This window comes from Dipodomys merriami, unplaced genomic scaffold (assembly GCF_024711535.1).
Source record: "Dipodomys merriami isolate MVZ:Mamm:240054 unplaced genomic scaffold, mDipMer1.0.p SCAF_62, whole genome shotgun sequence".
In the NCBI taxonomy this organism is placed as follows: Eukaryota; Metazoa; Chordata; class Mammalia; order Rodentia; family Heteromyidae; genus Dipodomys; species Dipodomys merriami.
Genome location: NW_027206202.1, coordinates 737,508 through 765,503, shown reverse-complemented (window position 1 = coordinate 765,503; position 27,996 = coordinate 737,508). Strand labels below are relative to the sequence as shown.

General features: G+C 40.3%; 1 protein-coding gene across 5 annotated transcripts; it reads left to right on the top strand.

Moving 5' to 3' along the window:
• The first annotated feature begins 351 nt into the window (after positions 1 to 351).
• LOC138814882 (coiled-coil domain-containing protein 7-like) lies at positions 352 to 27,622 on the top strand. 5 transcript variants are annotated; one of them, XM_070003975.1, is made up of 18 exons: positions 352 to 621; positions 4,130 to 4,449; positions 6,358 to 6,456; positions 7,339 to 7,422; positions 8,778 to 8,798; positions 9,107 to 9,139; positions 11,497 to 11,651; positions 13,293 to 13,348; positions 15,485 to 15,541; positions 17,672 to 17,747; positions 18,314 to 18,344; positions 19,456 to 19,545; positions 21,062 to 21,150; positions 22,231 to 22,285; positions 24,195 to 24,260; positions 25,199 to 25,405; positions 26,473 to 26,508; positions 27,493 to 27,622. In XM_070003975.1, the coding sequence occupies exons 2-16, from the start codon at positions 4,180 to 4,182 to the stop codon at positions 25,259 to 25,261; spliced, it is 1,245 nt and encodes a 414-aa protein (XP_069860076.1). In that variant the 5' UTR covers positions 352 to 621; positions 4,130 to 4,179; the 3' UTR covers positions 25,262 to 25,405; positions 26,473 to 26,508; positions 27,493 to 27,622. The 5 variants fall into 5 exon arrangements, with proteins under 5 accessions (XP_069860076.1, XP_069860075.1, XP_069860077.1 ...); XM_070003974.1 differs by lacking the exon at positions 27,493 to 27,622 and having other exon boundaries at positions 26,473 to 26,609; XM_070003976.1 differs by lacking the exons at positions 25,199 to 25,405; positions 26,473 to 26,508; positions 27,493 to 27,622 and having other exon boundaries at positions 21,062 to 21,170; positions 24,195 to 24,224.
• Positions 27,623 to 27,996: the final 374 nt, after the last annotated feature.

Sequence of the window (27,996 nt, the reverse complement as noted above, 5' to 3'; positions counted from 1 at the left end):
GGCCAAAGAGCAATAGGAGTGGGAGAGCCGGTTGGTGATGGCTCAAGTGGAGTTCATTCCAACACCGTCCGATGTGCCCTTTGCTGGCTTCTTCCTCGGGGAGAACGACTGCGTGCCCCCGTAGTGGTCACTACTCGTGTCCCAGGGCGCAAAAGTGACAGAGGGGGACCTGAGATATTGTCGCTGCGGCCTCCCACGAGAAAACATTCTGATGGACCACAGGGGCGCGTGCCTGGGGTGGTGGTGCGCCAGGGCGTTGGGGGCGGACCAGGGCGCGCGCTGCGCGTGCCTCCTGTAATCCTTGCTGGGGCTGGGCCGTCTCCCTCTCCACCCCCTCCCCCCTCCCCGCCACCAGGGCGTCGGGATGGAGTAGACAGCTCGCGCCCCTCTGCGGGTCGTTGCTGTCCCCTCCCTCCCAACCTCCAACACGACGCCAAGTGTCCATCGTTCCTTTCAGCTCAAATGTCAGTGCGTCCAAGGGCAGGGCTACAGGGCGGGGAGTTTGTGGGCTTCCTTCTTCAGGGAAATCTAGAAGTCTTGACGTTTCCAGCAAAGTAATTGCCCAGGAAAGGCCCGGCCTTTCCAAAGCCAAGCCAGTTGGCCCAACCCACGGATCCTCAGGTACTCTAGGAGGGAGGGAGAAGGCGGACCCCAGGCCCCTAACTCCTCTGCCCGGACACTGCTTCTCCTGAAATCTTCCCACCTGCATCACTGAAAGTTTGGCAACGAGTTTGCGATCCAATGGGAAATCCACAAAAAATATGTCCAAGCGGTGGGGAAGTGGCAGATGTGGGCAAACGAATGATGAAATTCTATCTACCTGCCCTGCAGGGTTCTAGAAGAGGGTTAAGTGTTGTATATTTGTAAAAAGAAAAAAATCACTATTTTATTGCTAATTCAAGTATTCAGTACATGGGGCTATTATTTTTTATAGGTATGCAGCTACCAGGGTGAATGTATTAGGAGAGCTGTGTGTGTATGTGTGTGTGTGTGTGTGTGTGTGTGTGCATGTGTGTGTGTGTGTGTGTGTGTGTGTGTGTGTGTGTGTGTGTGTGTGTGTGTGTGTGTGTGCGTGCTCATCCTGGGGCTTGAACTCAGGGCCTGGGCACTGTCCTTGAGCTCTTTTTTCCCCTTCAAAGCTAGTGCTCTACCACTTGAGCTACAGTTAATTCCAGTTTTTTGCTGGTTAATTGGAGATTAAAGTCTCACAGTCTTCTGCTTGACCTGGCTATGAACCTGGGACCTCAGATCCCAGCCTCCTGAGTAGCTAGGATGACAGGCATTAATCACCAACACCCAGCAGGATTGGTTATTTTTTATTGGCATATATTAGTTATATGGGGGAGGTGGTGGTGGTGGTGGAGAGATTTCATTGCTGCATCTGCACACATATTTATTGGGTATCTTGGGAATATTAAGGGACAAAGATGATGCTTTGTGGAATAGGGGGACTGGAGGCAATAAGGTTGGTGACAGGGTCGAGACTGGGAGGGTATCCTGAGGATTAGCTTGTGGTTTATGCCATTACCAGGCCAGCAGCAGTGGTAGCTGTAGCTAAATGAAGGGGATAATAAGAGTGGAGTATAGTAGGTATAAAAGGTCTAGTTGATCATGCCTGCAATCCTAGCTACTCAGAAGGTTAAGATCTTAGAATTGCAGTTTGAAACCAAACAGAAACGTCTCCGGGACTTTTTTAACCACTCAAAAACCAGAAGTGGTGTTGTAGTTCAAGTGGTAGAGCACTATCCTTGAGCACAAAGAGGCTCAGGGATAGCACCCAGGCCCCGAGTTCAAGCCCCACAACCAATCAAAAATAAAAGTCTAGTTGATTATGTATTAGGAGGGAGAAACTAAAAGAAGGATACACAGACAAACAGATAAGCAAAACCAGATCTCCCAGTTTAGCTACTGGCTAAGCGTATATAGGCAAAAAGATATCAAGTGCTGGTGGCTCACACCTGTAATCCCAGCTACTCAGGAGGCTGAGATCTGAGGATCACAATCTGAAGCCAGATAGAAAAATCTGTGAGACTCTTAGCTCTAATTAAACATAAAAAGCTGAAAGTGGCCGGGTGCCGGTGGCTCATGCATGTGATCCTAGCTACTCATGAGGCTGAGATCTGAAGATCACAGTTCAAAGCCAGCCTGGGCAGGAATGTCCATGAAACTCTAATCTCCAATAAACTACCAGAAAACCAGAAGTGGCACTGTGGCTCAAGTGGTAGAGTGCTAGCCTTGAGCAAAGGAAGCTCAGGGACAGTGCACACAGGCCCTGAGTTCAAGCTCCAGGACTGGCAAAAAGAAAAGAAAATATAGATAAAAAAGAAATCTAATAAAAGACAGCATAAAGAAACAGTTAAAAAAATTTCAGTTCTCAGCTGTTATTGTATCCTTGTGTACAGCAGGTGGCAGTATAGTTCCAGGCTCTGCTCCTATGGTGAGTTTCCAACAGAGACAAGAGCTTAGAGTTGTAATTCAAGGCTCCAGTGAGGGCCTGTAGATTGTAGACACCCCTGGCTTTCCCACCTCTTGCTCACTTTCTACTTACTGTGTGACATCCTTGATCACAAATGCAGTCTGTTGTGTTCTGCCATTCCTCTGGGCACTTGCCCATCCTGCTGCCTCTCTCCAGGCTCCTGCTGTCATTTCCTGTATGGAGCTGACTGGATATGATGCTCACTCACCTGCCCTCCCACCATTCCATGCTTCATCTTTTGTCTCCTTGATGGAGTCTGGGGTGCAGTTGCTGTGCCTGTGGTCTGCAGCTTGCAGACTCTCTTGCAGGTCTTTGCTGCATGGTTCCCTGACCAGCAAGAATGTGGGATGCTGGTGGGATTTAGAGCATTGTGTGACCTGCTCTAAAAATTGCTAAGTTGAAGCAACCCTTGCTAAGAAGCACTTTCATCGTTTTGTTGAGTAGCTGGGAAATTCTGCCTACTTCTAAATCACTATCTTGGCTCCTCCCAAAGATTTTTCTAAAAAATTGTTATTAGTATATATTGGTTATACAATGGGAGGCTCCATTGTGAAATTTACATACATACAGACACATGCTGTGTCTCCATCAAATTCACCCTTTGCCACTTTTCCTGGTCTCCTTTGTCTCCTTCTTGAAACAATTTCAACAGGTTTGTTGTACAGCCTGTTTTGCTTTCTTGTCATTCATTTTTTTCTTTTTCTTTTTTTCTTTTCCTTCCTTCCTTCCTTCCTTTTTTGCTGGTCCTGGGGCTTGAGGTCAGAGCCTGGATGCTGTCCCTGAGCCTCTTTGTTCTCAAGGCTAATGTTCTGCCACTTGAGCCATAGAGCCACTTTCAGCTTTTTTTTGAGTAGTTTATTGGAGAGAAGAGTCTCCTGGGAACTTTCCTGCCTGGGCTGGCTTTGAACCACAATCCTCAGATCTCAGCCTCCTGGGTAGTTAGGATTATAGATATGAGCAACCAGTGCCAGGATTTTTCTTTGGTTTCAGCCAGTGTAAGTCAACAGGGCCAAGAGTACAATTGTAGACTCCAGATGTTGCTTGTGATGCCCAGTGACAAGATAGCTGACACAAACCAGGGATGATGAGGGCTGGGTTCATGGGGAGGAAGAACACCAGGGTGACTAGAGCCTGTGGTAGAGGAGTTTCTTCACCTCATGGTGGACAGGAACCAGAGAGAAAGGGAGGGAGGGGGAGAGGGAAGGGGTGGAGACACCTGACAATGTTGCTAGTCATCAGTGACTTCCTTCCTTCAACTAGGCCCCATCTCCCATAGAGTTATCACCTCACCGAATTGCCCTGCTGGGTGAACACCAGATATTCCACATAGAACTATGGGAGCTATCTCATAGTTAAACCGTGACAATGTCTTTTGAATAAATTGTTAAGTACCATGACAATAATAATAAAAGAAACCAGACATATTATGTGACTTTAATGAGACTACCTTCATTTTTGTGGGTGGGGCTTTCTTCTAAAATGCCCATGATGGAAGTGGCGCTGTAGCTCAAGTGGTAGAGCGCTCGCCTTGAGCTGAAGAGCTGAGGGACAGCGCCCAGGCCCAGAGTTCAAGCCCCACGACCGACAAAAAAAAAAAAAAAAAAAAAAAAAAAAAAAAAAAAAATTATTAAAATGCCCATGTTTTCTTCACAGGGAAAAATTAAACTTTTCATCTATACTTTGGAAGCAGAGACAATAACAAAATGAGATCAACAAAGCATGGATCCTCTGGGAATAACAAATACTCAAATTATAGCATTGGCCTTGATTTTTTCAAGCCCAAAGAGAAAGCACGTGACAGGATAGAGCCAATGGTCCTCAGATCTCCACCCACAGGAGAATCTCTTTTACATTATGCTTTGCCCCTTCCATCTAGTAGGGCAATGGACTCAGAAGAAGATGAAAAAGAAGAAGAAGAAGAAGTAGAAGAGGATGAAATACTGGCCAGGAAGATTGCCAGACACCTGGATAAGGTAAGAGACTTGCATGGTTTTCTGGTTGGAGACATTCCTGTGGTAGCAATAGGCTAACCAGCCTGTTGGCTGAGCCCAGAAGTAAGCCCACAGTTCCACTAATGGGAAGATTTATGACAGCAGGCCTGGGGAAGGAAATCTGGAGAAAACCAGATCCAACATCCCAAGAATCGTATCCTTTTAGAATCACCCAGGACATCCTAATTCCTCTGGTAATTGCCCACAAGTGAAGTATCTACTGGGGGCAAGTCATTAGAAACTCTGTGCCCGGGGTTTTACTGTGGGTTGTTCACCTAGATACCTTCTGCCAAGCATGTGACACGATTTCAGACTCTCACCGAGAAGGTGGTATTTAGCAGGAAACTCATTATGTGTACAAACAATTTAGGGATATGAGCCATTCCTAACTGTGAATGGAACAGACCTCAGATGTCAGCCTAAGATCAACTTTGGTCCTTCCGTCCTTTGTTTGTTCATTCGTTCGTTCCTTCCTTTTCTATCATGTGCTGATACTAGGGTTTGAAATTAGGACCTGGGTGTTGTTCCCTAACTTTCCTTTTGCTTTAAGGCTGGTACTCTACCACTTGAATCATATCTCTACTTCCAGCTTTTTGCTAGTTAATTGGTGATAAGAGTGTCACAGATTTTTCTGCCTAAACTGGCTTCAAATTGTGATCCTCAGATTTCAGCCTCCTGGATAGCTAGGATTAAAGATATGAGCCTCTGACACAACTTTCTAAGGAGAGGTCTTTCTAAGTGTCATATCTGATATATCTACTCCTCTCTTCACCATAGAAACTTTACTTTTTCATGTCGGAAAAATTTATTTACTCGGAGCTTCTTTTTCTTTTACATAACCACCCAGAATTGAGTTAGAAATACACAAGACATTGAGAATCATGAGATACTATTTCATCAATTGTCTGAAACACAAATTTGCTGAAAGTTTAAAGTTTTTTTTTTTTTTTTTTGGTCATGGGGCCTGAGCTCTGGGCCTGGGCACTGTCCCTCAGCTCTTCAGCTCAAGGCGAGCGCTCTACCACTTGAGCCACAGTGCCACTTACGGCTTTTTCTGCTTATGTGGTGCTGAGGAATCGAACCCAGGGCCTCATGCATGCAAGGCAAGCACTCTACCACTGAGCCACCTTCACAACCCCTCGAGAAAAGTTTGAAAGGTTAAGCTCCAAGGATTTCCTCTAAAAACTTCCGAGCTTTTTCGGTTTCCATATTTCTATTTTCCCTGCAGTCTTCGGAGGAGAAGTCAAGACAGAATTGATCTTCTTTCCACTCATCCTGGCATAAGTTTTCTCCTGCAGGAGATCATGACCTTACATTCATGGGCATCTTTCCATTTCTGGGCAGTGCACTCCAAGATCATTTGTTTATAGCTCCTTTTTGATGACACTTATTGTGGAAAGTGATGGAAAGTTTTAGTGTGTGTGTGTGTGTGTGTGTGTGTATGCGTGTGTGTGTGTGTGTGTGTGTGTGTGTGTGTGTGTGTGTGTGTGTGTGTGTCCCAGTTCTGGAGCTTGAAATTGGAGCCTGGGCTCTGTCCTTGAGCTATTTTTTTTTGCTCAAGGTGAGTACTCTTCAATATCTCTGGAGACACAGCTCCACATCTGGCTTCTATGCTGGTTGATTGGAGGTCACACAGACTTTCCTTATCAGGCCGGCTTTGAATCTCAATCCTCAGATCTCTGCCTCCTGACTAGCTAGGATTATAGGCATGAGCTACTGGTGCCCAGTTAATAGAAAGTTTTAAGTGGCTAGCACTGGCAGAAGTAAACCTTGATTGTTGGAAAGATCCGGCTATAATTGTTTCCACATTTATGTTTTCTGTTTAATAAGATTCCTTTGAAACTATGAAAGCACTTATTTTTCTTTGCATTCTCTCCCCTATCCCCCTAGGCTATTACTAGGTTGGTAGAACTCTATGGACTTGGTGTTGATAATGAACCCATAGTAGAAATGATACCTGAGCAAGAAGACATACATGGATATGAATATGTAAGTGGACATCACCCTAATGGAGGGTAGGTAACTCCCAGAAGGGTTAGGGATTTGCCTTCTGAATTTACACATTGCGTTCTCAGCATTACCTTTCCATCCATACAAATGATCCCCTTAGGAAATTTACAGTAGCATACCAAGTTTCTTTCCCCATTGTCAGCCCCTTTCTAAAAGTTAAAAAAAATCTACTTTTTTTTTGTCAGTTGTGGGGCTGGAACTCAGGTCCTGGGAACTGCCCTTGAGCTCTTTTGCTCAAGACTATGTTCTACTACTTTGAGCCACAGCACCATTTCGGTTTTCTGGTGGTTAATTGGAGATAAGAGTCTCATGGACTCACACTCACTAGTATAAATTGGTTTTGAACCACATCCTTAGACCTCAGCCTCCTGGATAGCTAGGATTATAGATGTGAGCCACTGTTGTGGGGCTAAGATTCTATTAATAATAATGCCTCTCCTGTTTAATTTTTAAGCACGATATTGACTGTGGTTTGAGTTCTGCATTCTCTCATGTCAAGAAGGTACCTTGCCAGGTGCCAGTGGCTCATGCTGCAATCCTAGTTACTGGGGAGGCTGAGATCTGAGGATCACAATTTGAAGCCAGTCTGGACAGGAAAGGCTGTGAGATGCTTAGGATTATAGGCATGAGCCACCCATACCCAGCAACAATATACTTTAAATGAGTTACTAGAGTCACAGAGGGTGGGAAGATTTACTGGTACCATGTTTGAAGAATAGAGACTTGGCTTATGTGTTCAAAGGTGCATACATTACACAAAAGCTTAAATATTTTCGAGGTAGTTAAGTATACTAAGAAAGAGGCCGATAAAGTAGGTTCTGAAATAAAAGTAACTCTGTGCTTTGTTATCCTTTTTGAAAGGCTGGGACTGGTATGAATACATTCTTGATATATTGTTCACAATTTGCAGCTCAACTAGAAGACGCAATTAAGGAAGAACGCAATGTATGTATTCTGTATGACCGGCCAAGTTCACAGGCATCCTCTACATGCTTTTCCAGATTTTCCTCTCTTTTCCTCAATTCTTAGCATATTAAGTGACATTGACTTCTATTTGCAATGTATGTTTTCATTTGTCTTTTTGACTTGCATGTAACACTTTTGGTTAAAGGTCATTCTTATTTCCACCCTCTTCCTCTTCACTCTCTTCTTCCTTCCTTGCCTATTCTTCCTTCCGCTACGAATTATCCATTTGTCAAAAGTATCAGTTTTATCTATGAAAAATGTACCAATCTAAACTGGACACTGGTGGCTCATGCCTGTAATCCTAGTTACTCAGGAGGCTGAGATCTAAGGATCATTGTTTGAGGCCAGCCTGGACAGAAAAGTCTGTGAACTCTTATCTACAGTGAACTTCTTAGAAAAAGCCAGAAGTGGTGCCATGGCTCAAGTGGTTGAGTCCTATCCTTGAGTACAAAGCTGCTCAGGGACAGCACCCAGGCCCTGAGTTCAAGCATCTGGACCAGCAGTTAAAAAAAAGTACAATGTCTTCCATATGAAATTTTAGTCAGAGAAAACCTTATCATAAGGTTACATTGTAAGCATGGTTTCTTCTACTATATATATATATATGCGTGTGTGTTTGTGTATATGTGTGTGTATGTGTTCGCCCACCCAGCTACCCACTCCTCCCATTTTTTATTTTATTTTATACTGTATATATTTATTTTATATATTTTCTACTGTATATATTTATATTTATTTTATTTATACTGTACAGAGAGGTTACAATTACATGGGCAAGATAATGAGTACGTTTCTTATCAAGCATTGTAGCCTCCTCCTTTGTTTCCCCTTCCCATACCTTCTCATCCTCCCCCCACCCCCCCCACCCAATTCTCCCCACTTCCGCCCCCCTTGCACCAAAGTTGTAAAGTTCGTTTTTGACATAATAACGACTTGTACATCTCATTGTTGCAATGGGTCCACCTGTACTCCCCATTTTTTTATTTTTATTTTTTGTGCTGGTCCTGAGGCTTGAATTCAAGGCCTGGGCACTGTCTCTGAGCTTTTTTACTCAAAGCTAGTACTCTACCACTGAGCCACAGTTCCACTTCCAGCTTTTCTGTAGTTAATTGGAGATAAGAGTCTCATAGACTTTCCTGTAGGGGCTGGCTTTGAATGGCGATCCTCAAATCCCAGTCTCCTGAGTAGCTAGTATGACAAGCATGAGCCACCAATCATGAGTTCATGATTAGTGACTTTTACGATTGCAAGTCATGAGGCTTCAGTTAGGTAATATGGCATACATTCTGAAGAATTTTACTTCAAAATATACTAATTGCCTCTTTATTTTCCAGATTTTGGATTCTCTTTATAAGGTATGCTTAGTGCATTGCAGTTCAAAATTACTAAGATGTAATAGAGGAATGCATATTAGTGAAAAAGAACTTTGTAAGTTTGAGGAAGTTTGAGGAAGAACTCCTACCTTTCTTACTCCATTCTTTCCATTTTCATTCTAATCCTGGGTTAGGGTTAGGGTCAGGGGGTCAAGAACTATGGTGAAAACTAACAGATACTCATGAATTCATACATTGATCTTGTTGTTACTAATGTAATGTTACTTAATTTAAGCTGTCATTACATTTGATTTTAATTTGATATGAACTATTCTTTTTTCTTTTTAAAGTGGTTTCAGCAACAAGTCAATCAGATAGAGGAGGTAAAGTTTAATATTTCTTAGTTGTTCATTAATATATTGACTTACCTGAAATGCACTTTGAGGTAAATGTAAATTAACCTTTTTAAGTAATTGTTGGTTATCAAGTTATTGTTTTGATGTAAGAAGAGGAGGAATTAGTGAGTGGAACCACAGGTGTTTTTCAGTGATTTACATAAAATGTTCCTGAATATCTAGCATATTTCAAGTTTAACTGATATATTTTCTTTTGCATTGAATAATAGAAATTTAGCTATTTTTCTTTTCTTAACTATAAGAGTAAGTGATAACAGAGATGTTTATCAATTAAAATTTTCTCATACACTTGAAAATCATGTGCAATATAAGCATACACATAAATCTGTAATGGACTTTATGCTTAATATTTTATTTTATTTTAATCACTCCTTTGTTTTATTTTGATGATTATCTCCTTAAAATAGTATTTAAGTACCAGGTGGTTTCTTTTCTTTTTTTGCATTTTTAAAATTGTGATTAAGTGATTACATAAATTTCACAAATTTCACAGTATTGTGAGATAGTGATACTTAGTTCAAGTCACAGATACATTCTTACCTTCATGGGCAAGTTGTCTTTATCATTTTATTTGAATAGTGCTCTTTGTATGTTAGTACTGAGGCTTGAACTCAGGGTCTTGAGCTCTTGCTTGGCTTTTTTACTCATGGCTGATATTCTACCCCTTGGACCATGCCTCTAGTCTAGTTTTTTGCTAGTTAGCTGGAGATAAGAATCTCATGGGTTTGTCTACAGGCTGGCTTCAAACTTCAGTCCTCAGATCTCAGCTTTTTGATTAGCTAGGATTACAGGTATGAGCCACTGGCACCCAACATTACTTTAAAATAAAATTTAAAGGTAATACTGGTCTTGGTCCAGTAATGACACCATTTGTTTCAATGACATTTCTATCCCAGTGATCCCATCATCCTTGTATTCTGGAGTTGTATATTTCTCTGTGTCTGTTCCCAGATCTTTGATTCTGTTCATTGGTTGGCCTATTCATGTAGCATAGTGTTTTATTTAATTTTAGTTAAAATGATGTTTCCAGGACTAGCCTTTTTCATGATTCTCACTTTTCAATGCTTTCCTAAGACAATGGGTAACTTTTGACTGTATTTTGGAAAGGGGCATTATAGGTGCCACTGATGTAAAAGAGTGATTTCCAGAGAAGCTTTAGTGGTTTCTAGACTTATTCTAGCATTCCTTTGGCTTGGCATTCACACTGATCAAACACTGTTTCTGTGGTACAGACATAGTTAGCAGACCCATTACCCTCTCATTCATACATCATTGATCCTTTGAGTTTTGTGATTCCATCTGTGGTTTTACCTTTGGCCTATCTCCTTCTCAGAGTCAATGAGAAAAATACATCAAGATTTTTTTTAATAACTTTTTTGTTCTCCTCCAAACTTGCCTCCTGAGCAATCTCATCCAGGTTTTTCACTCCATAAAATGGGGATCTTCTTATAGGCAATTTAGGAACATACATCTCTTTCTCGAAATGGTCCTTTGAATTCCATATTTGTTCTATCTCCAGTCCAGTGGGTCAAAATTTCATACTCCTTTTCTAATGTTCTTCCCCTTAGTGAAGCATAAGTGATTGGATAGAGGGGGCCATTTATTCAGGTGAGCAAAACAGAACTGGAGTTACCATTCCTGCCAACTTGCTCTTACCTACTCCTAATGTTTAATATACCACTAGTTCTTCCTAGAGCAAGGCAATTGTTCCTGTAATACTTGTAAGGGTATTTGTGGAAGGCATTGAGGCAAAGCAAATTAGAATTAGTCTGGTAATTTTTTTCTTTTTCTTTTGTTGGCCATAGGGCTTGAACTCAGGGCCTGGCACTGTCCCTAAGCTCTTTTGCTTAAGGCTAGTACTCTACCCCCTTGAGCCATAGTGCCACTTCTGGTTTTCTGGTGTTTACCTAGAAATAAAAGTACCATGCATTTTCCTGCTGGCTTTGAATAGGATTCCTGCGATCTCAGCCTCCTGAGGAGCTAGGATTACAGGTGTGAGCCACCAGTACCCAGGTTTTCTGGTAAATATTTGAGTTGTATTGATTGTTATTGGACTTGCTATGAAATCTCTGTTCATTTATAATAGCAAACCAAAGAGTTGAAGTCAGTTTGACATTTGAAAATCCCCCCATGAACTACAGTTCTATTGATAGCTACCCGTGTAAATATTATGAAATACCATACTGGTATTAGACTATAGCTATTGCTAAGAGTAATAGTCTGAAAGTTACTTAGATTTGCCAGAGGAAATATTAAAATGCCTGTGAGGAGTGGGAGCAAGAATTAGGTATTTCCTAAGTAATTGGTTAATTTTATTATTTTAGATAAGTAAAGATCAAGCTCCAGAAGAAAAAACTTCAACTCAAAAAATAAGCATGGCACATACAAAGCTGGTCAAAAAGCTTGAAGATCTAAGGACTCGCTTAAAACAGGAACCCAGACAGTTGCAAGAATTGTCGGTACCCGTGTTAAGTAAAATGTAAATATTAGCTGAATTAGCAACAATAGCATGGAGGCACATAGCTAATGGCAGATAACAAGTCATAGGTCAGATATAATTGCTATCAGAAGAGCTTCTAAATCCAATCAGAATTAGTCTGAGATGGTGTGATCTCATGCAGTAGTCATCTACACATGTGACTTTTAAAACCCAAATTCTGTTCCATTCAGTTTTGTGGTCACAGGAGAGCATTCCAAGTGCTGAGTAGCTAGATGTGTTACTATGAAAAAGCTCTATTGGACATTTCTGGCCTTGAAATATAGGTGCCTCATTAACTCATCTCCCTATTTGACCAGGAGACTCCCAATAACAAAGAAAAAAATGACATAAGGCCTAATGAAATACTGCTCTGTTCATGAGTATCCAGATTAACAATGATGCAACTAACTTTCATTTGTGTCAAGAGTTTGTGCATGCTATGAATGTAAGGTTATGTATGTATATATGTGGACATCCATCTATGAAATATATATATGTATGGACTTCTACATATATATATATATATATATATATATATATATGGACTTACAGGTATATATATGTACATATATATATATACTTCTATACTATATTATATATACTTCTACACTATATACAGACTTCTGGTGTATATATATATATGTTGTTTGTGTGTGTGTCTCTCTCTATATAGAGAGATTTTATGTATATGGAATATATATATATATATATATATATATATATATATTTGTGTCAGTATTGGGATTTGAATTTCTGGGTCTTGTGCTCTTGCTTGGTTTTATATTCAAGGCTGGCCTTCTACCATTTGAGCCACAGCTGTACTTCTGGCTATTTGCTAGTTAATTGGAGATAAGAGTCTCCTGTCCTAGACTAACTTTGAGCTGTAGTCCTCAAATCTCAGTCTTGTGAGTAGGTAGGATGACAGCCATGAGCCACTGGCTACTATTTAACATGCAATGACTTCACTAAGTGTTCGTGTGCCAGTAACCAGACCCAAGGGCTGAAAAGAATATTCCTTGATTTGGCTGTCATGGGGAGTTGTGTAATGAGACTCTGTGTCAAAGGTTCAAGTATATTCTCTTAGATATGACTAGTCTCAGAATGTGTGCAAATATTTATATCCTTGGCCCTGGAGTATCTGCTGTGTGCTAGGTTATCTTTCTAGTTAAACTTGACATGTAGACTCTGCTTGTAACTACTCTCTGAGAATGTTATTACTCTATGCAAGTTTCAGTCCAGAATGAAATTGAAACTCAGAGAAGTCAAGGATGATACCCAGACCCAGTAGCTTAGGCTACGACTTGGGTTCTTCGTCATTACGGCATTGATAGCAATATGTTGGCAAAGACAAAAACCTCATGTTTCTATCAGTGTGTTTCTTGTTATTTTTTCCTGTTTTAATGATTGGTGTCATATATTCTTGGAAGACACAAAACTCCATAGAATTGCATAGTTTGGTCCTTCACTTTGTATTGTTGATCAGCAGTTAATTTACCCTAATGACAATAAAGACTGGTTAAAGGAACATGGTAACTTTTTTTATTTTACAAATTTCTCTTGTCTAGCCTGTACATTCTACTTCTTCTGATGTGTAATTTAAACAGCTATTAAATTATATTTTATTTATTGAACATTTAACAGGGAGACAGAGAATTCAATGGTGAAAAGTTATGAAGCTGTAAAGGATAAGATTGAAGGTGATAACATTTTGTAAATATTAAAAACTTATTTAAATGTAAATGTATTAAAAATAAAAAATAATATACATATATAAATATTTAAATATATGCATTTCTAAAATAAATGCTTTATAGATAATTTAATAATTTTAGTGTTTCCAAGATAAATGAACACTTGTAGTTTAAATTTTAAAGTTTTAAATGTTAAGCTTTATATTGGTACTGTCTTGGATATCTTTTTTAAGCAAATGTGTTTTTATTATATCATATATATTATATATCAACTTATATACGTTATATATCAACTTATATGTGATATAGTAGCTTATGCATATCAATATGCTGTTTAAAATTTTTCAAATAGAAAGGTAAATGTGTGGAGTAGAAATTGATAATGAATAATAATCCCAGAGAGGAGGTTAATTTTTTCAAAATGGATCACATTTTTATTTTTATTTATTTTTATGTCCGGTCGTGGGGCCTGAACTCTGGGCCTGGGCGCTGTTCCTCAGCTCTTCAGCTCAAGGCTAGCGCTCTACCACTTGAGCCACAGCACCACTTCCGGCTTTTTTCTTTTTGCTTATGTGGTGCTGAGGAATCGAACCCAGGGCCTCAGGCATGCAAGGCAAGCGCTCTACCACTGAGCCAACTTCCCAGCCCCTGGATCACATTTTTATAGTTAGGTTTGAACTCAGGCCATAGATTTGTTCTGCTTGTGCAGCTGGTGTTCTGCCACTTGAGTCATGTCTCCAGTCAAGTTTTATGTTGGTTATTTTGGAATGATGTGTCTCTTCCTTGGCTGATCGTGGTCTTTCAGATCTCAGTCTCCTGAGTAGCTAGGATTATAGGCATGAGCCACTGGCATCTATAAAGGAAAGAAAATTAAAAATAATTGTGGGGCTGAGAATGTGGCTTAGTGGTAGAGTGCTTGTCTAGCATGCATGAACCCCTGGGTTCGACTCCTCAGTACCACATACACAGAAAAAGCTGGAAGTGGCGCTGTGACTCAAAGGATAGAGCGCTAGCCTTGAGCAAAAGAAGCTCAGGGACAGTGCCTAGGCCCTGAGTTCAAGCCCCAGGACGGGCAAAAAAAGAATTGTATCATGGATATGTGAGGAATACCAACATTAGTACACTGGGAAATAAGAGAAAAGGGATAATCTTAAGAAGTATTTGAAGACAGGCATCTATGAAGAGTTTGGTGTGAGGCCAGCTTGAGCAGAAACGTCTATGAGACTCATACCCAATTAACCAGGAAAAAGCTAAAAGGGGTGTTGTAGCTCAGGGGGTAGAGTGCTAGCTTTGAGCAAAAGAGCCAAGGAAGAACGCAGGCCCTGAGTTCAAGCCCTCAGTACTGGCTTATATATATGTATATGTATATATATATATATATGTATATATATATATATACACATACATACACATATACATATATATGTAGATATACAAAAATAAAATAAAAAATATTTGATGTGATTGGCAAAACCTAGTGATTGAATATTAAAGAAAAGGAAGTTAGAGATGGGCACTGGTAGCTCCCTCTTGTAATGCAATTCTAGCTACTCGGGAGGCTGAGATCTGAAGATCGTGTTTCCAAGGCTGGTCAAGCAGGAAAGTCCCTGAGACTCCTTATCTCCAATTAACCACCAGCAATGGAGTTGTGGCTCAGGTAGTAGGGTGCTAGCCTTGAGCAAAAAAGCTCAGGGACAGCGCCCAGGCCCCAAATTCAAGCCCTAGAACAGGCACAAGAAAAAAAAAAAAAAAGAAAGAAGGAAAGGATATTAGATTGTGATGGTATCATAACTAATAAAAAAGATGGTAAGAGCAAGGGTTGGGAGCATCCTGCACTGGTAGAGCACTTGTTTAGTACGTGCAAAGTACTGGGATTGGATCTCCATCACTGAGACTAAAAAAAGAAAGAAAGAAAGAGGAAAAGCGAGTTTCAGTGAGAAAGTGACACGTTCAGAACCATTCATCACATACATTCTTTGGGATACAACATGGGTTGTTTGGGTTGGGAGGAGTCTTCTGTGTTGGCAGCTATTACTTTTATTTCTCTTGAGGGAGTTATGAAGGTAAAACTGTAATTGCTAAACTCAGTACATATAATTGCTCTTTGGAATGTATCATAATGGAGACTTGTGATTATTTCAGAATTCATAAAAGCCAACGTGACTAAAGAGTTCCTAGATACTTCTGCATCCGAGTCCCGTGAGTGTCCAAGTGTTGCTCGCTACTGGGGAGGGCGCTGGTTTGTATAGTGGGAGAAATGATGATGGGTGGAGTGTGTGTGTGTGTGTGTGTGTGTGTGTGTGTGTGTGTGTGTGTGTGTGTGTGTGTGTGTGTGTGTGTGTGTGTGTGTGTGGTGGGCGCTCAGAGCCCCTGAGCAGCTGCCATATGAGGACCAAATTCCTAATAAAGACAGCCAGAGACCAAAATGGACTCATTTTTGCAGAAGACCATACTAGTCCTCTGGATGGATGGAGGCTGTGAGTTGAGATTAGCATATATACCTGAAGTATGGTCAGGCCTTGGAGATGGTACACTGCAAAGTGTAGGACATGAGTGGTAGATTTTGAGATTTTTTTGGGGGGAGGGTATTTTTGCTTCTAATATTTTTTAGCCAATCACTTAGGATTTCTTTTATATTTATTTGCTTGTCTATCTAGCTGTCTGTCTGTCTGTTTTATCTATCTATCTATCTATCTATCTATCTATCTATCTATCTATCTATCTATCTATCTATCTATCTATCTATCTATCTATCTATCTATCTATCTATCTACCTACCTACCTACCTACCTACCTATCTATCTATCTACCTACCTACCTATCTATCTATCTATCTATCTATCTATCTATCTATCTATCTATCTATCTATCTATCTATCTATCTATCTATCTATCTATCTATCTATCTATCTATCTATCTATCTATCTATCTATCTACCTATCTACCTATCTTTCTAATCTATCTATGGTGTATGTGTGTGTGTGTGTTTATGTGTGTGCTGGTACTGGGTTTGAACACAGAGCCTCATGCTCTTTCTTGTTCCTCCCTACCCCCCAGTTCATGCTGGTGCTCTACCACTTGAGCCAGAGCTACACATCTACTGTGTTTTTATTTTTTGCTTATTAATTGAAGACAAAAATCTCTCAGATTCATCTGGCTGGGCTGGCTTCGAACCCTGATCCTCAGATCTCAGCTTCCTGGGTAGCTAGGATTACAAGTGCGAGCTGCCAAGGCCTGGCTCTTACCTTTCCTTTGTAATGAAATCACACACATTCTTTAGGGTTCAGCTTATCAATAACTACTCTGGTATAAGCACCTGGAGTAGGAATGACACAGTTGTTGGTTTAGGACCTGCCAGATGCTTCCATCTCATCTTCTATTCCTGTTCTCTCTGCATGTTAGTGTCTTGTTCACCCATTTCAGTGATGTCACTTGGTGGAAACACATGGTTGCCTCCAGCCCATGTTGTTATCATTATGGCTCCTCAGCATTCCTTGCTTTTCCCTTAAGTAGCTTCTAAGATTCTGGGCCTTGGGATGTAGTTGGAAGAGTGGTAAATTAAGGAGGCAAAGCAGTCTCTCTTGCTATCTCATAGTCTCTCATAGTCTTCTGCTAGGCTGGGCCACTGGTGGCTGGCACACACTGCAGGTCACCTCAGGAAAGTTTGTTACTTAAAAAAATTCCCTTTGGGCCCCTCTCTGGATGATGAATCTTTTTTTTTTTTTTTTTTTTTTTTTTTGCCAGTCCTGGGCTTGAACTCAAGGCCTGGGCATTGTCGCTGAGCTTCTTTTGCTCAAGGCTAGCACTCTACCACTTGAGCCATGGTGCGACTTCTGGCCTTTTCTGTTTATGTGGTACTGAGGAATCGAACCCAGGGCTTCATGCATGCTAGGCAAGCACTCTACCATTGAGCCATATTCCCAGGCCCTGGATGGTGAGTCTTGCTACTTTCTTTTATAGCTTTCCTTTCCCTTCCAAATAAACGTACCCTGTTTTTACCTTAAAAACAACAACAAAAAACAATACACTGACTGCGCAGCAGTCAACCAACAAGTCATAGTAAGTATGTCTCTGAGCTTAACTTTCAAAATGGCGACTGTGTGTTGGTTTTGGAGTTATATTAAGGATGAAGAAAATGTGAGGACTCAGCCTGTGGCTTGCTCATAGTGTTTAATGAAACGACCTATTTTGTTCTTGGTCCTCATGTGACTGTCCTATTTTCCTCTTGTCCTTGTTTAGTTTGCATGGCTGTAGCAATGAGGTCCTTGATAGAGATCTTTAATGGCAACCATTGTAAAGTCTTTAAATTGATTTATTTTTTCTCATAGAAACTACTTACTCAATGATGAATCGGTTGAATGTGATAATCAAAATGTTTGAAAACAAGTCAAGCATGTTAGAGAGGTAAGCTTTTAAAATAATGGTTCTATTTTTTTTCCTAGTTATAAAATTGAGAGCATACTTACTGTAGAAATACTAGAAGTACAGTCAGGAGCCAGTGGCTCATACCTGTCATCCTAGCTTCTTAGGAGGCTGAGATCTGAGGATCACAGTTCAAAGCCAGACCCAAGCAGAAAATGGCTGTGAGACTCTTATCTCCAGTTAACCACCAAAAAGCCAGAAGTGAAGCTGTGACTCAAGTGATAGAATACTAGCCTTGAGTGGAAAAGCTCAGGGATAGCACCCAGGCCCTGAGTTCAAGCTCTAGGACACACAGACACACAGAGACACAGATATATATCAAACAGATGCTTGTCATAGTATGTAAATGCACAGGAATATTCTAGAAAGATAACAGCAACCAAAAATATTTCTTTGGAGAACACTGGCTTTTTGTAATCATGGTCAACATGGTTAGGTACTCTAACTTATATTTGTATTCATTTAAAGTCTTTACAAAGAAAGTGTGTGTTATATTAATAAGATGTAAATGTAAATCATGATAACTCAGATATTTTACTCTTTTTCAGAGCTTTAAATGATCAAGATTTGTTACAAGCTGTAAGTAGAACACTTTCATTGGGGCGATTGCACCTTGTCTTTGTTCTTGCATCTAAAATTGTCATTTTACATAATCCTCAGAGAGTTATTGATTGCCTAGTTTATTCATGAGACTTCTCTGTGTGTGTATGCACCGTGGAAAATTGTGTGTTCTTTCAACATTCCTAGACTTTCTTGTCACTAGAAAGCATTTCACTTTTTTTTTTGCCAGTCCTGGGGCTTGAACTCAGGGCTTGGTCACTGTCCTTGAGATTCTTTTGCTCAAGGCTAGTGCTCTACCACTTGAGCCATACGCCCACTTCCTGCTTTTTTTGCGGGGGTGGGGTGGGTTATTAATTGGAGATAAGAGTCTCATGGACTTTCCTGTCCAGGCTGGCTTCAAACCTCGATCTTCAGATCTCAGCCCCCTGAGTAGTTAGGATGACAGGCGTGAGCCACCAGTTTCTGTCTGGCACTTCACTTTTGAAATAGTAACTGTAATAATATCTCACAGAGCTCTGAAGAGTTTAATTAATTATCAGTTATTGTTTTCTTTGTGTATGTGTGTGTGTGTGTGCGCGCGCGCACACGTGCATGCATGCTGCTACTGTGGTTTGATCACTCAGGGCTTAGTCCTCTTGCTTGTTTTTTTTTTTTTTTCTCTTTTGTTGGTTGTGGGGCTTGAACTTAGTTCCTGAGCACTGTCCTGAGCTTTTTACTCAAGGCTAATGCTCTACCACTTGCAGCCACAGCTCCATTCCCTTGCTTGACTTTTTCACTCAAGGCTGGCATGCTATCACTTGAGTCACACCTCCACATTTGGCTTTTTGGTGGTTAATTGGAGTTAAGAGTGTCACAAACTTTTCTCCTGGGTTGGTTTTGAGCTGGGATCCTCAGATTTCAGCTTTCTGAGTGGCTTGGGATTTCAGGGGTGAGCTACTGAACTGGGCCCAATTCTCATGTCTTGACCTCTGTCAACGCAGTAATAGCTTTGCTATGCAGATGAATAGCAGTGGTGCCTTCTTTTGTTAAAGAAGAGTTTCTTACTCTTATAACTAGGTATCCAAGTAGCTTTTGTATTAAAAGACGTTCTCTTCCTTATTGCGACAATTATAGCAACATTTTCTTTTAGAAATACAAACAGATAGAAGGTGATCTTAAACGCTTAACAGAAGAGAAATCAGTGCTAGAAAATGAACTACTAAAGCTGAAAGATGCGGAGGTTAGTAAAATTTTCATGTCTGGAAAATGGTGTTCAGAAGCCTTGCTTAGTTTAAGATCTCATTGGAAGTTATATTTAAATGTTTTATAATGTTCTTGTCAATATGAATGACTTATAGTAGCTGTACCTTGATCATACTATTACTGTCTTCCAGTTGTATGCTTATAAATGTTACATTATACCTAAATTTAGCACATCAACTGTCAAGACCACAAGAAAGAGATATACAATCGTTCTGAATGATGTTTCTGGAACACACATCTAACTTCACGAAATTGCCTGCAAATTAGGCTTTCCAATGCAGTTTTTAGGCTTATCTACAATTAAACATTCCACTTGACCATATGAAGCAGAGGACACAGAATTTCCAGGAATAAAGAAACATTTGTTTCTTCTCACGTTTTTTTTATTGCCATTTCTACATAGCTTATACATTCAAACTACAGAGAAAAGTCCCACAATTTACAAGTGAACTTTTAGTAACCACTTGGAAACATGCACCGTATCAGGGAAAATACTCTTTGATCTAGTGAAGATCCCCTTAGTAGAAAAGGAAACCGAATTTTTGAATTTAAAACTTTAAATTTAACCCGGAGACAATTAAAGTTAGTCCATCAAGGGAGACAGGAGTTTCTATAAATTATTCTTTCCATTTACTTATTCCATCTACTAACAGATGTTTTCTTTAAAGGACTAGAGCTGCATTTCAGACTTTGCAGGCCATTCCGTTTCTGTGGTAATGGTTAAGTCAGCTTCTGTAGCCTGAAAGCAATCATAGCTAATAGGCAAATGTGTGAGCACGATCGTGTCTCAATAAAACTTTATTTAAAAAATTGGTAGCAAGACAGATTTGGCTTACAGTTTGCTAACTCTTGATTGATTTCATTTCATTTCTGTGATTATGTAGTGATATACAGTATCTTCCTAAATGGAATCTGCCTTAGTAGGTAGTTGCTAGAAGATAAAATGAAGATTTGTTTCCGAACCTTCTATTCTGGTTCATTGATCTCATTTATTCCTGAACCAGTGCTCAAACACCCAATAAATTTAGTAATGGTTTATGTAGTGTGCTTGGAAACCATTTTCCATCCATCCTGCAGGTTGTCTCGCCTGCGATTACAACACTGTAAAGTGCATCATTGATTTGTGTGTGTGTATGTGCGCACACACATGCACATGCGTGTGCGCACTTTCATTTGCTGGTACTAGAGCTTGAACTCAGGGCCTAGGCGCTGTTCCTGAACAGTGGTTAATTGGGGATAAGAGTTTCACAGACTGTTTTAGCCTGGGCTGGTTTTGAACCACAATTCTCAGAGTGGTTAAGGTTACAGGCATGAGCCCCTGGTCCCTGGCTTCATCATTTATTTTTGTTTTGTTTCCATTCAGATTGTTTCCCTTGAAACATATCAGAGTGACTCAGAATAAGATGGAAATTAGAAATGTGTATTGTTCTCCACTTCTTAATAATTGATTGTGTCCTTAACCTTTTGTTTCTGGCATATGTAAAATCATACAGCGAAAGCCGACAAACAAAGGAGATCCAACAAAGAAAACTGGAAAAACAGAGAAGAAAAAAGAGAAGGGAAAAGCTGAAGACTCAGGAGGGTAGAGCATAAAGATACATGGTTATCTTTTAATTTCTTCTTATTTCACCCATTATTTATGAATTGGCCATATACTCATACCTCATTAACAGTTTTTCTTAAGAAAACATAAACATATGAGTGTGTGTGCATGTATATGCATGCCTGAGTATGTGCCAATCCTAGGCTTGAACTCAGGGTGCTCTAACACCTGAGCCATGCCTCCAGCTTATGTTTTTGCTCATTAGTTAGAGATGGAGATTCAGATTCCTAAGCAGAAAAAAATGATCCTCCAGGTTTCAACCTCCTGAGTAGCTAGGACTGCAATTTCATAGTTATGTATCAGTTTAATAGGTGGTTGTGGGGAAAGCTATGAATCAAGTGGTAGAGCATCAGCCTGGAGCAAAAAAGCTAGGGGACTGCACCCCCGAGTTCAGTCCTCCATCTGGCACAAAATAAACAGACATGATAGACGGTATGATATTCATCAAGATGCATTGTATTTACAAACTAATTTATTACATTAAAAGTCCTTTGTATAACTACTTAAAGATAAAATATTGGGGAAAAAACCCAACTACAAACTAAATTTTTATAGTGTGCTTCAATGCTGGACAAATGGCTTGACCTTTCACTTAGAGAGGAAAATGATCAAAGAAGGGAGAAATTTTACTTTGACATTTATAAAAAAGTGGTACTGGGGTTTGGACCCAGGACCTTGTACAAACAAGCTAGACAAATGCTGTACCACTGAGCTCATGGCCCAGCCTTAACCAATTTGCTTTGAAAATCTCAGTCATCTCACATTAAATCATAGCCATGAGAATTCAGCTTGAGAAATTGTTATTCAGTCATATATCATTTAAGCCATATGGATTTATTTGCTTTAGAATTGAATTCTTAGAATCTTCTCATATTTTAATTTTATTGTGTAAAATTATTTATTTTTTGTTTATGTGGTACCAAGGAATTGAACCCAGGGCCTCATGCATGCTAGCCAAGCACTCTACCACTAAGCCACATTCCCAACTCCTTTTCATAATGGTTTAAAGTCCTACCTTGAGCAAGCAATTTTTAAATCTTAAAATATTTTTAATTACAGAAGAGTATCTCCAATCAAAGAAAATCTTCTTCAAGCCCAAGTAGACACACTGTCTGTGAGTCTCTGTTTTTTTTTTTCTTTTAAATAATTATTAAGGAGTGTGCTAGTAAGGGGAAAACTAAGTTATAGCAACAAGTAGCAATGAATGAGATATAGAATATAATATTAAAAAAAAAAGAAAACCAGTGCTACCCAGGCTATCCACAACAATAGCAGTGTGGTTGATGGGGCAGAAACAGTAGAGGCCAAGAAATTTCTAAAGATGATGGTAAGTAAGCCGAGAAAGAAAGAATTAAGAGAGAAGAAAATGGGGAAATGGAAAGCTAAAGAATCCTAGGTGTCTTTGGCCAGTCTTAAAGGGAGAGTGAGCCCCACTCCCTTCTAGGTCTCTGAACAGAATTTTACTGCATGTATTTTTCAATGAGCTTGTTCTAGTGGTATATGATGGCGGCCTTACTTGGCCCTAAGAAAGATGCTGGCTGGGACAATGTGGTGGTACTTTTGATGATCTCAGCCAGAGCGATAAGGATGTAGTCTGAGGCTTGTCCTCAAGTATGAGACCCTCCCTTAAAAACAGCTAAAACAAAAAGGGCAGGAAGTGTGGCTCAAGAGGTAGAGCATGAGTCTTGCAAGTACAAGGTCTTGAATTCAACCTCCAGTTCCTCCCCTATCCAAAGGAAAAAAACGAGGAAATTTGAACCTAAAATGTATTATGTTGACACACACTGGAGACATAGTATCTCCAAAGATTTCCAACATAATAAGTGCACGTATAAAAGAGGAACTGTGTTTCTGGGCACCAGTGGCTCACGTCTGTCACCCTAGCTACTCAGAAGGAGAACCCCAAGCTGTTTAGGGTCCACCCCATGCATATGTAGTCAGAGGTCAGAGAGAGATGTGAGGAACCCATACAAAGAATTTGGGGTTCTCTATCTATGGTTCTCTTCTTTGTGTGACTTTCCCTGAAGCCGTTACAGAGGCGGTGGTGGTTTGGAGCTCTGCCTTCCAATCTACTATAACATATACCATGTAGCCCAGATAGGCTTGCTGTCAAAGCCATGAAAGCAAGAATCTTACATAGGATTCTTCTCTTCTTCCAAGTGTTACCTGTGTTCACATTTGTCATCTGTCCAGAATCTTTTTGTTCATGTGGTTTGAAGGAATTGAACCCAGGGCCTTATGCCTGCTAGGCAAATACTCTATCATTAAGCCATATCCCCAGCCCTCAATGATTGTTTGTGTGATATTGTTTCACTTTTTTCCCCCAGTAGGAATCTTCTGTGACAACTGTCAGAAACATATTTGGGGACTTGATTGATTGATTGATTGCAGGTACTGGGGCTTGAATTCAGGGCCTGGGCACTGTCTCTCAGCTTCTTTGTGCCCAAGGCTATCACTCTAATCGCTTGAGCCACAGCAACACTTCTGGCTTTTTCTGAATAGTATATTGGAGATAGCCTCACAGACTTTCCTCCTCAGGCAGGCTTTGAACTGCAATCTTCAGATCTCAGCCTCCTGAGCAGCTAGGATGACAGGTGCGAACCACTGGTGCCCAGCTCTGGGGACTTTAGAGATGACTCTCAAGCTGGAGAATTCCTTGAGACAATCCCATTTGTAATAGAATCCATCAGCGCTTGCAAAGCCAGAATCCGACTTGTTTTCTGCAAAGAGTAGAGAACAGGGCCTTTAGCTTGTTGCTGAGAAAGCTGCAGTTGAGAGAGAGAGAGAGAGAGAGAGAGAGAGAGAGAGAGAGAGAGAGAGAGAGAGAGAGAGAGAGAGAGAGAGAGAGAGAGAGAGGGAGGGAGAGAGAGAGAGAGAGAGAGAGAGAGAGAGAGAGAGAGAGAGAGAGAGAGAGAGTATAAGTCATCTTGGCTGCCTATGGCATTTAGAAGAATGATAACCATAGAAATAAATTAAAAGGGACAAAACAATATGGATATTTTTCTTCTCTGATTACTTCCTAGAAAGAAGCAAATGCTTTGAAAATGGAAAACAAAAACCTTCAGGAACAATTGAAGCAGGCATTGCAGGTACAGGTGTCATGATGAGGGAGGGGAATATCTAGAAGGGACTTTGGGTAATTGTAACCTGATAAATAAGCAGATCTTTCTTTATCCCTCCCTCTCTCCCTCCTTCCATCCCTTTCTATCTGTTATTTATCTATATCTATTATCTATCTATATTTCTTTATATCATCTATTATCTATCCATCATTATTACCTACTATCTATCTATCTTTCATCTGTATCTCATCTCTCCATTATCTACTTGTATCTATCTATCTATCTATCTATCTATCTATCTATCTATCTATCTATCTATCTATCTATCTATCTATCTATCTATCTATCTATCTTTTGGTGGTCATGGTCTTGAACTCTGGGCCTGGGCACTGTCCCTCAGCTCTTCAGCTCAAGGCTAGCACGCTACCACTTGAGCCACAGTGCCACTTCCGTCCTTTTCTGTTTATGTGGTCCCGAGGAATCGAACCCAGGGCCTCATGCATGCAAAGCAAGAACCACCGAGCCACCTTCCCAGCCCCTATTATCTATGTATATATCTATTAACTATCTACATATCATCTTGCTATCTGTCTATTACACCACATGGTTTTAAAACACAATATGAATAAAGCATGGATAAAGCATCATATTCTTATCAAACACAGTAATCTGGAATGAAAAGTAAGGTTTCCTAACCAAACAGAGCAAGTATTTCTTTGGGTGTTGGTATTGGGACTTGAACTTATGGCCTCAAGCTCTCCCTTGGCTTTTTCACTCAATTGTCTACCACTTGAGCTACAGCTCTACCTCTGGCTTTTTAGTGATAGTTAGAGATAAGAGTCTCATGGATAGTTTAGCTTCAAATCTGGGCACAAACGTAGATAGATTCTGAAAGTTTTAGTACTGAGAGAGAGAAAAAAGTCCCTGACAAGGATGCTTAACTAAATGCTTTTTCTTAAACATAGGAAGCTGAAAAGAATAAGCTCCAACTTGACCATTTCCTAAATCAAGGAACTGAGAAAAAGTAAGAAAGGAAAAGTGTAACACTGGAAATGAGGACTGGCTTAAGTAAAAGTCAAGGATAAAGACAGGAACGATCTGCCTCTGGAGAGAGAAATGGAGACACTGTTCATTTTTACATTGTGGTGGCCAAAATGCAAGAGTGTGCTCAGGTAGGACAATACCCAAAATGTGCTGCAGTGCATTGAGCTGCATCTTATTATTCACTTCCTTTGCTGATTCTGCTTTTGTTTTTGTGGTTTGTACTTTTTGTGTCTTCCTTCCTGCCTTTTTTCCTTTCTTTCCTTTCTTTTCTTCCTTTCTTTCCCAGTACGAAAGCTAGAACTCAGGCACTGTCCCGCAGCTTTTTTGCTCAAGAATGGTACTCTACTACTGAGCCACAGTTCTATGACTGGTGTGTGTGTGTGTGTGTGTGTGTGTGTGTGTGTGTGTGTGTGTGTGTGTGTGTGTGTGTGTGTGTGTGTGTGTGTGTGTGTGTGTGTGTGTGTGTGTGTGTGTGTGTAAGTCCTGGGGCTTGAGCTCAAGGCCTGGGCATTGTCCCTGAACTTTTTTTTGAACAAGGCTGGTGCTCTACCATTTGTGGCACAGTTTCACTTCTTCTTCTTCTTCTTCTTTTCTTCTTCTTCTTCTTCTTCTTCTTCTTCTTCTTCTTCTTCTTCTTCTTCTTCTTCTTCTTCTTCTTCTTCTTCTTCTTCTTCTTCTTCTTCTTCTCTTCTTCTTCTTCTTCTTCTTCTTCTTCTTCTTCTTCTTCTTCTTCTTCTTCTTCTTCTTCTTCTTCTTCTTCTTCTTCTTCTTCTTCTTCTTCTTCTTCTTCTTCTTCTTCTTCTTTTTTTGTGTAGTTCATTAGAGATAAGAGTCTCATGAGCTTTCCATCCTGGGCTGGCTTCAAATCACAGTCCTTAGATCTCAGCCTTCTGAGTAGCTGGAATTACAGGTGTGAACCACCAGTGCCTGGCTAGATTGTTCATTTGTTTGTTGTGTAATTTGGGGAGTTCTTTCATATTTTCAGGATACTAATCCATGATCTGATGAGTAGCTGGCATGTAGAATCATTTAATTGCACGAGTGACATCCTGTGCCACAATGAGCAGAAATTTCTCTTACCTTAGTCTTATGGAATGCCAGATTAAGAAAATTTTTTTCAAGGAAAAATTTAATGGTTTAATAACAATACTTTGTATACATATTTGGTGTACTTATAATATTATCTTTATCACAGATCTCAATTGTCCAAAAGTTGAAGAAACAGTTGAAGGTAAAACAATTGAACAATTTTGTCCTTTTCATAATTTTATCACATCATGTATCTAAGTAATGAAAACAGGCAAATTAAATCTAATGTCTGAAACTCCTTAATTCTTATCGCTGTTTATAATATGGTACTATTTGGAACTAATTTTAAACAGAAAATGCTTGACATTTTAGATATAAAAAACTGAAGATTTTGGATGCAAAAAAAAAAAAATTAAAGCTGGATGCTTGTGTTTCACACCTGTAATCCCAGCTATTCAGGAGACTGAGATTTGAGGATTGTGATTTGAAGCTAGCCTGGAAAGGAAAGTCTTTGAGACTCTTACCTCTAATTAACCATCAAAGAGCAGTTGTGGCTCAAGTGGTAGAGTATCAGCCTTGAGTAAGAAAAACTCATAAGAGCTGGACACTGGTGGCTCACACCTGTAATCCTAGCTGTTCAGGAGACTGGGATCTGAGGATTGTGTTTCTAAGCCAGCCCAGACAGGAAAGTCCATGAGATTCTTTTTTTTTTTTTTTTTTTTTTTTGGTCAGTTGTGGGGCTTGAACTCTGGGCCTGGGCTCTGTCCCTGAGCTCTTCAGCTCAAAGCGAGCACTCTACCGCTTGAGCCACAGCACCACTTCAGGTTTTCTAGTGGTTTTTTATTGGCGATAAGAGTCTCACGGACTTTCCTGGCTGGGCTGTCTTTGAACTGCAATCCTCAGATCTCAGACTCCTGAGTAGCTAGGATTACAGGCGTGAGCCACCGGCGCCTGGCAAGTCCATGAGATTCTTATCTCCACTACTCAGAAAAAGCTGGAAGTGGTGCTGTGGCTCAAGTGGTAGAGCACTAGCCTTGGGCACAAAGATACTCAGGGGCAGCAACCAGGCCCCAAGTCCAAGCTCCAGGACTGGCAAAAAAACAAAAAACAAAAAAAAAACTCAAGCACATGTTGTCACAATTTTTCCTCACCAACCTTCATTTTGGCTTCTCTTGAATTCTGATAGAATTTCTGAAACTCTCCAGAAGTCTCGAACCTTCAGAGTGGAGAGAAGTGAAGGAAAGAGACCCTAACCCGAGTAGAGACACCATACTGCAGTAAAGTACACTCTTCGGAACTTCATTGCATTTAACGGTTTCTTTGGGTGCAGGAAATCAGTTAGCAGACCAATGTGAGAGAGCACAGAGAATATCTAACTACAACCTGGTTTACAGCTAGTGCTTCCTGACTGGGACCATGGCCTTGTTAGTCAAGGGAGGAATGGATAGTTGACATGCCTCAGAAGTTACATTAGTGAGGGGATTGGAGGCGTGGCTTAGTTGGTAGAGCACCAGCCAATCATCAAGTGAAAGCATCAGGTAATAAGTTCAAGTCGTGGTAGTGAGAGCTACTCTCATACTCAATAGCTGTGGGAGAAAGGAAAGAATGACAAAGACCATCCAGACATGCAGATTTGTCCCTCTGTCCTTCCTTGGTCTTGGAGAATCTTATGAATAGAAGTATCTTCATT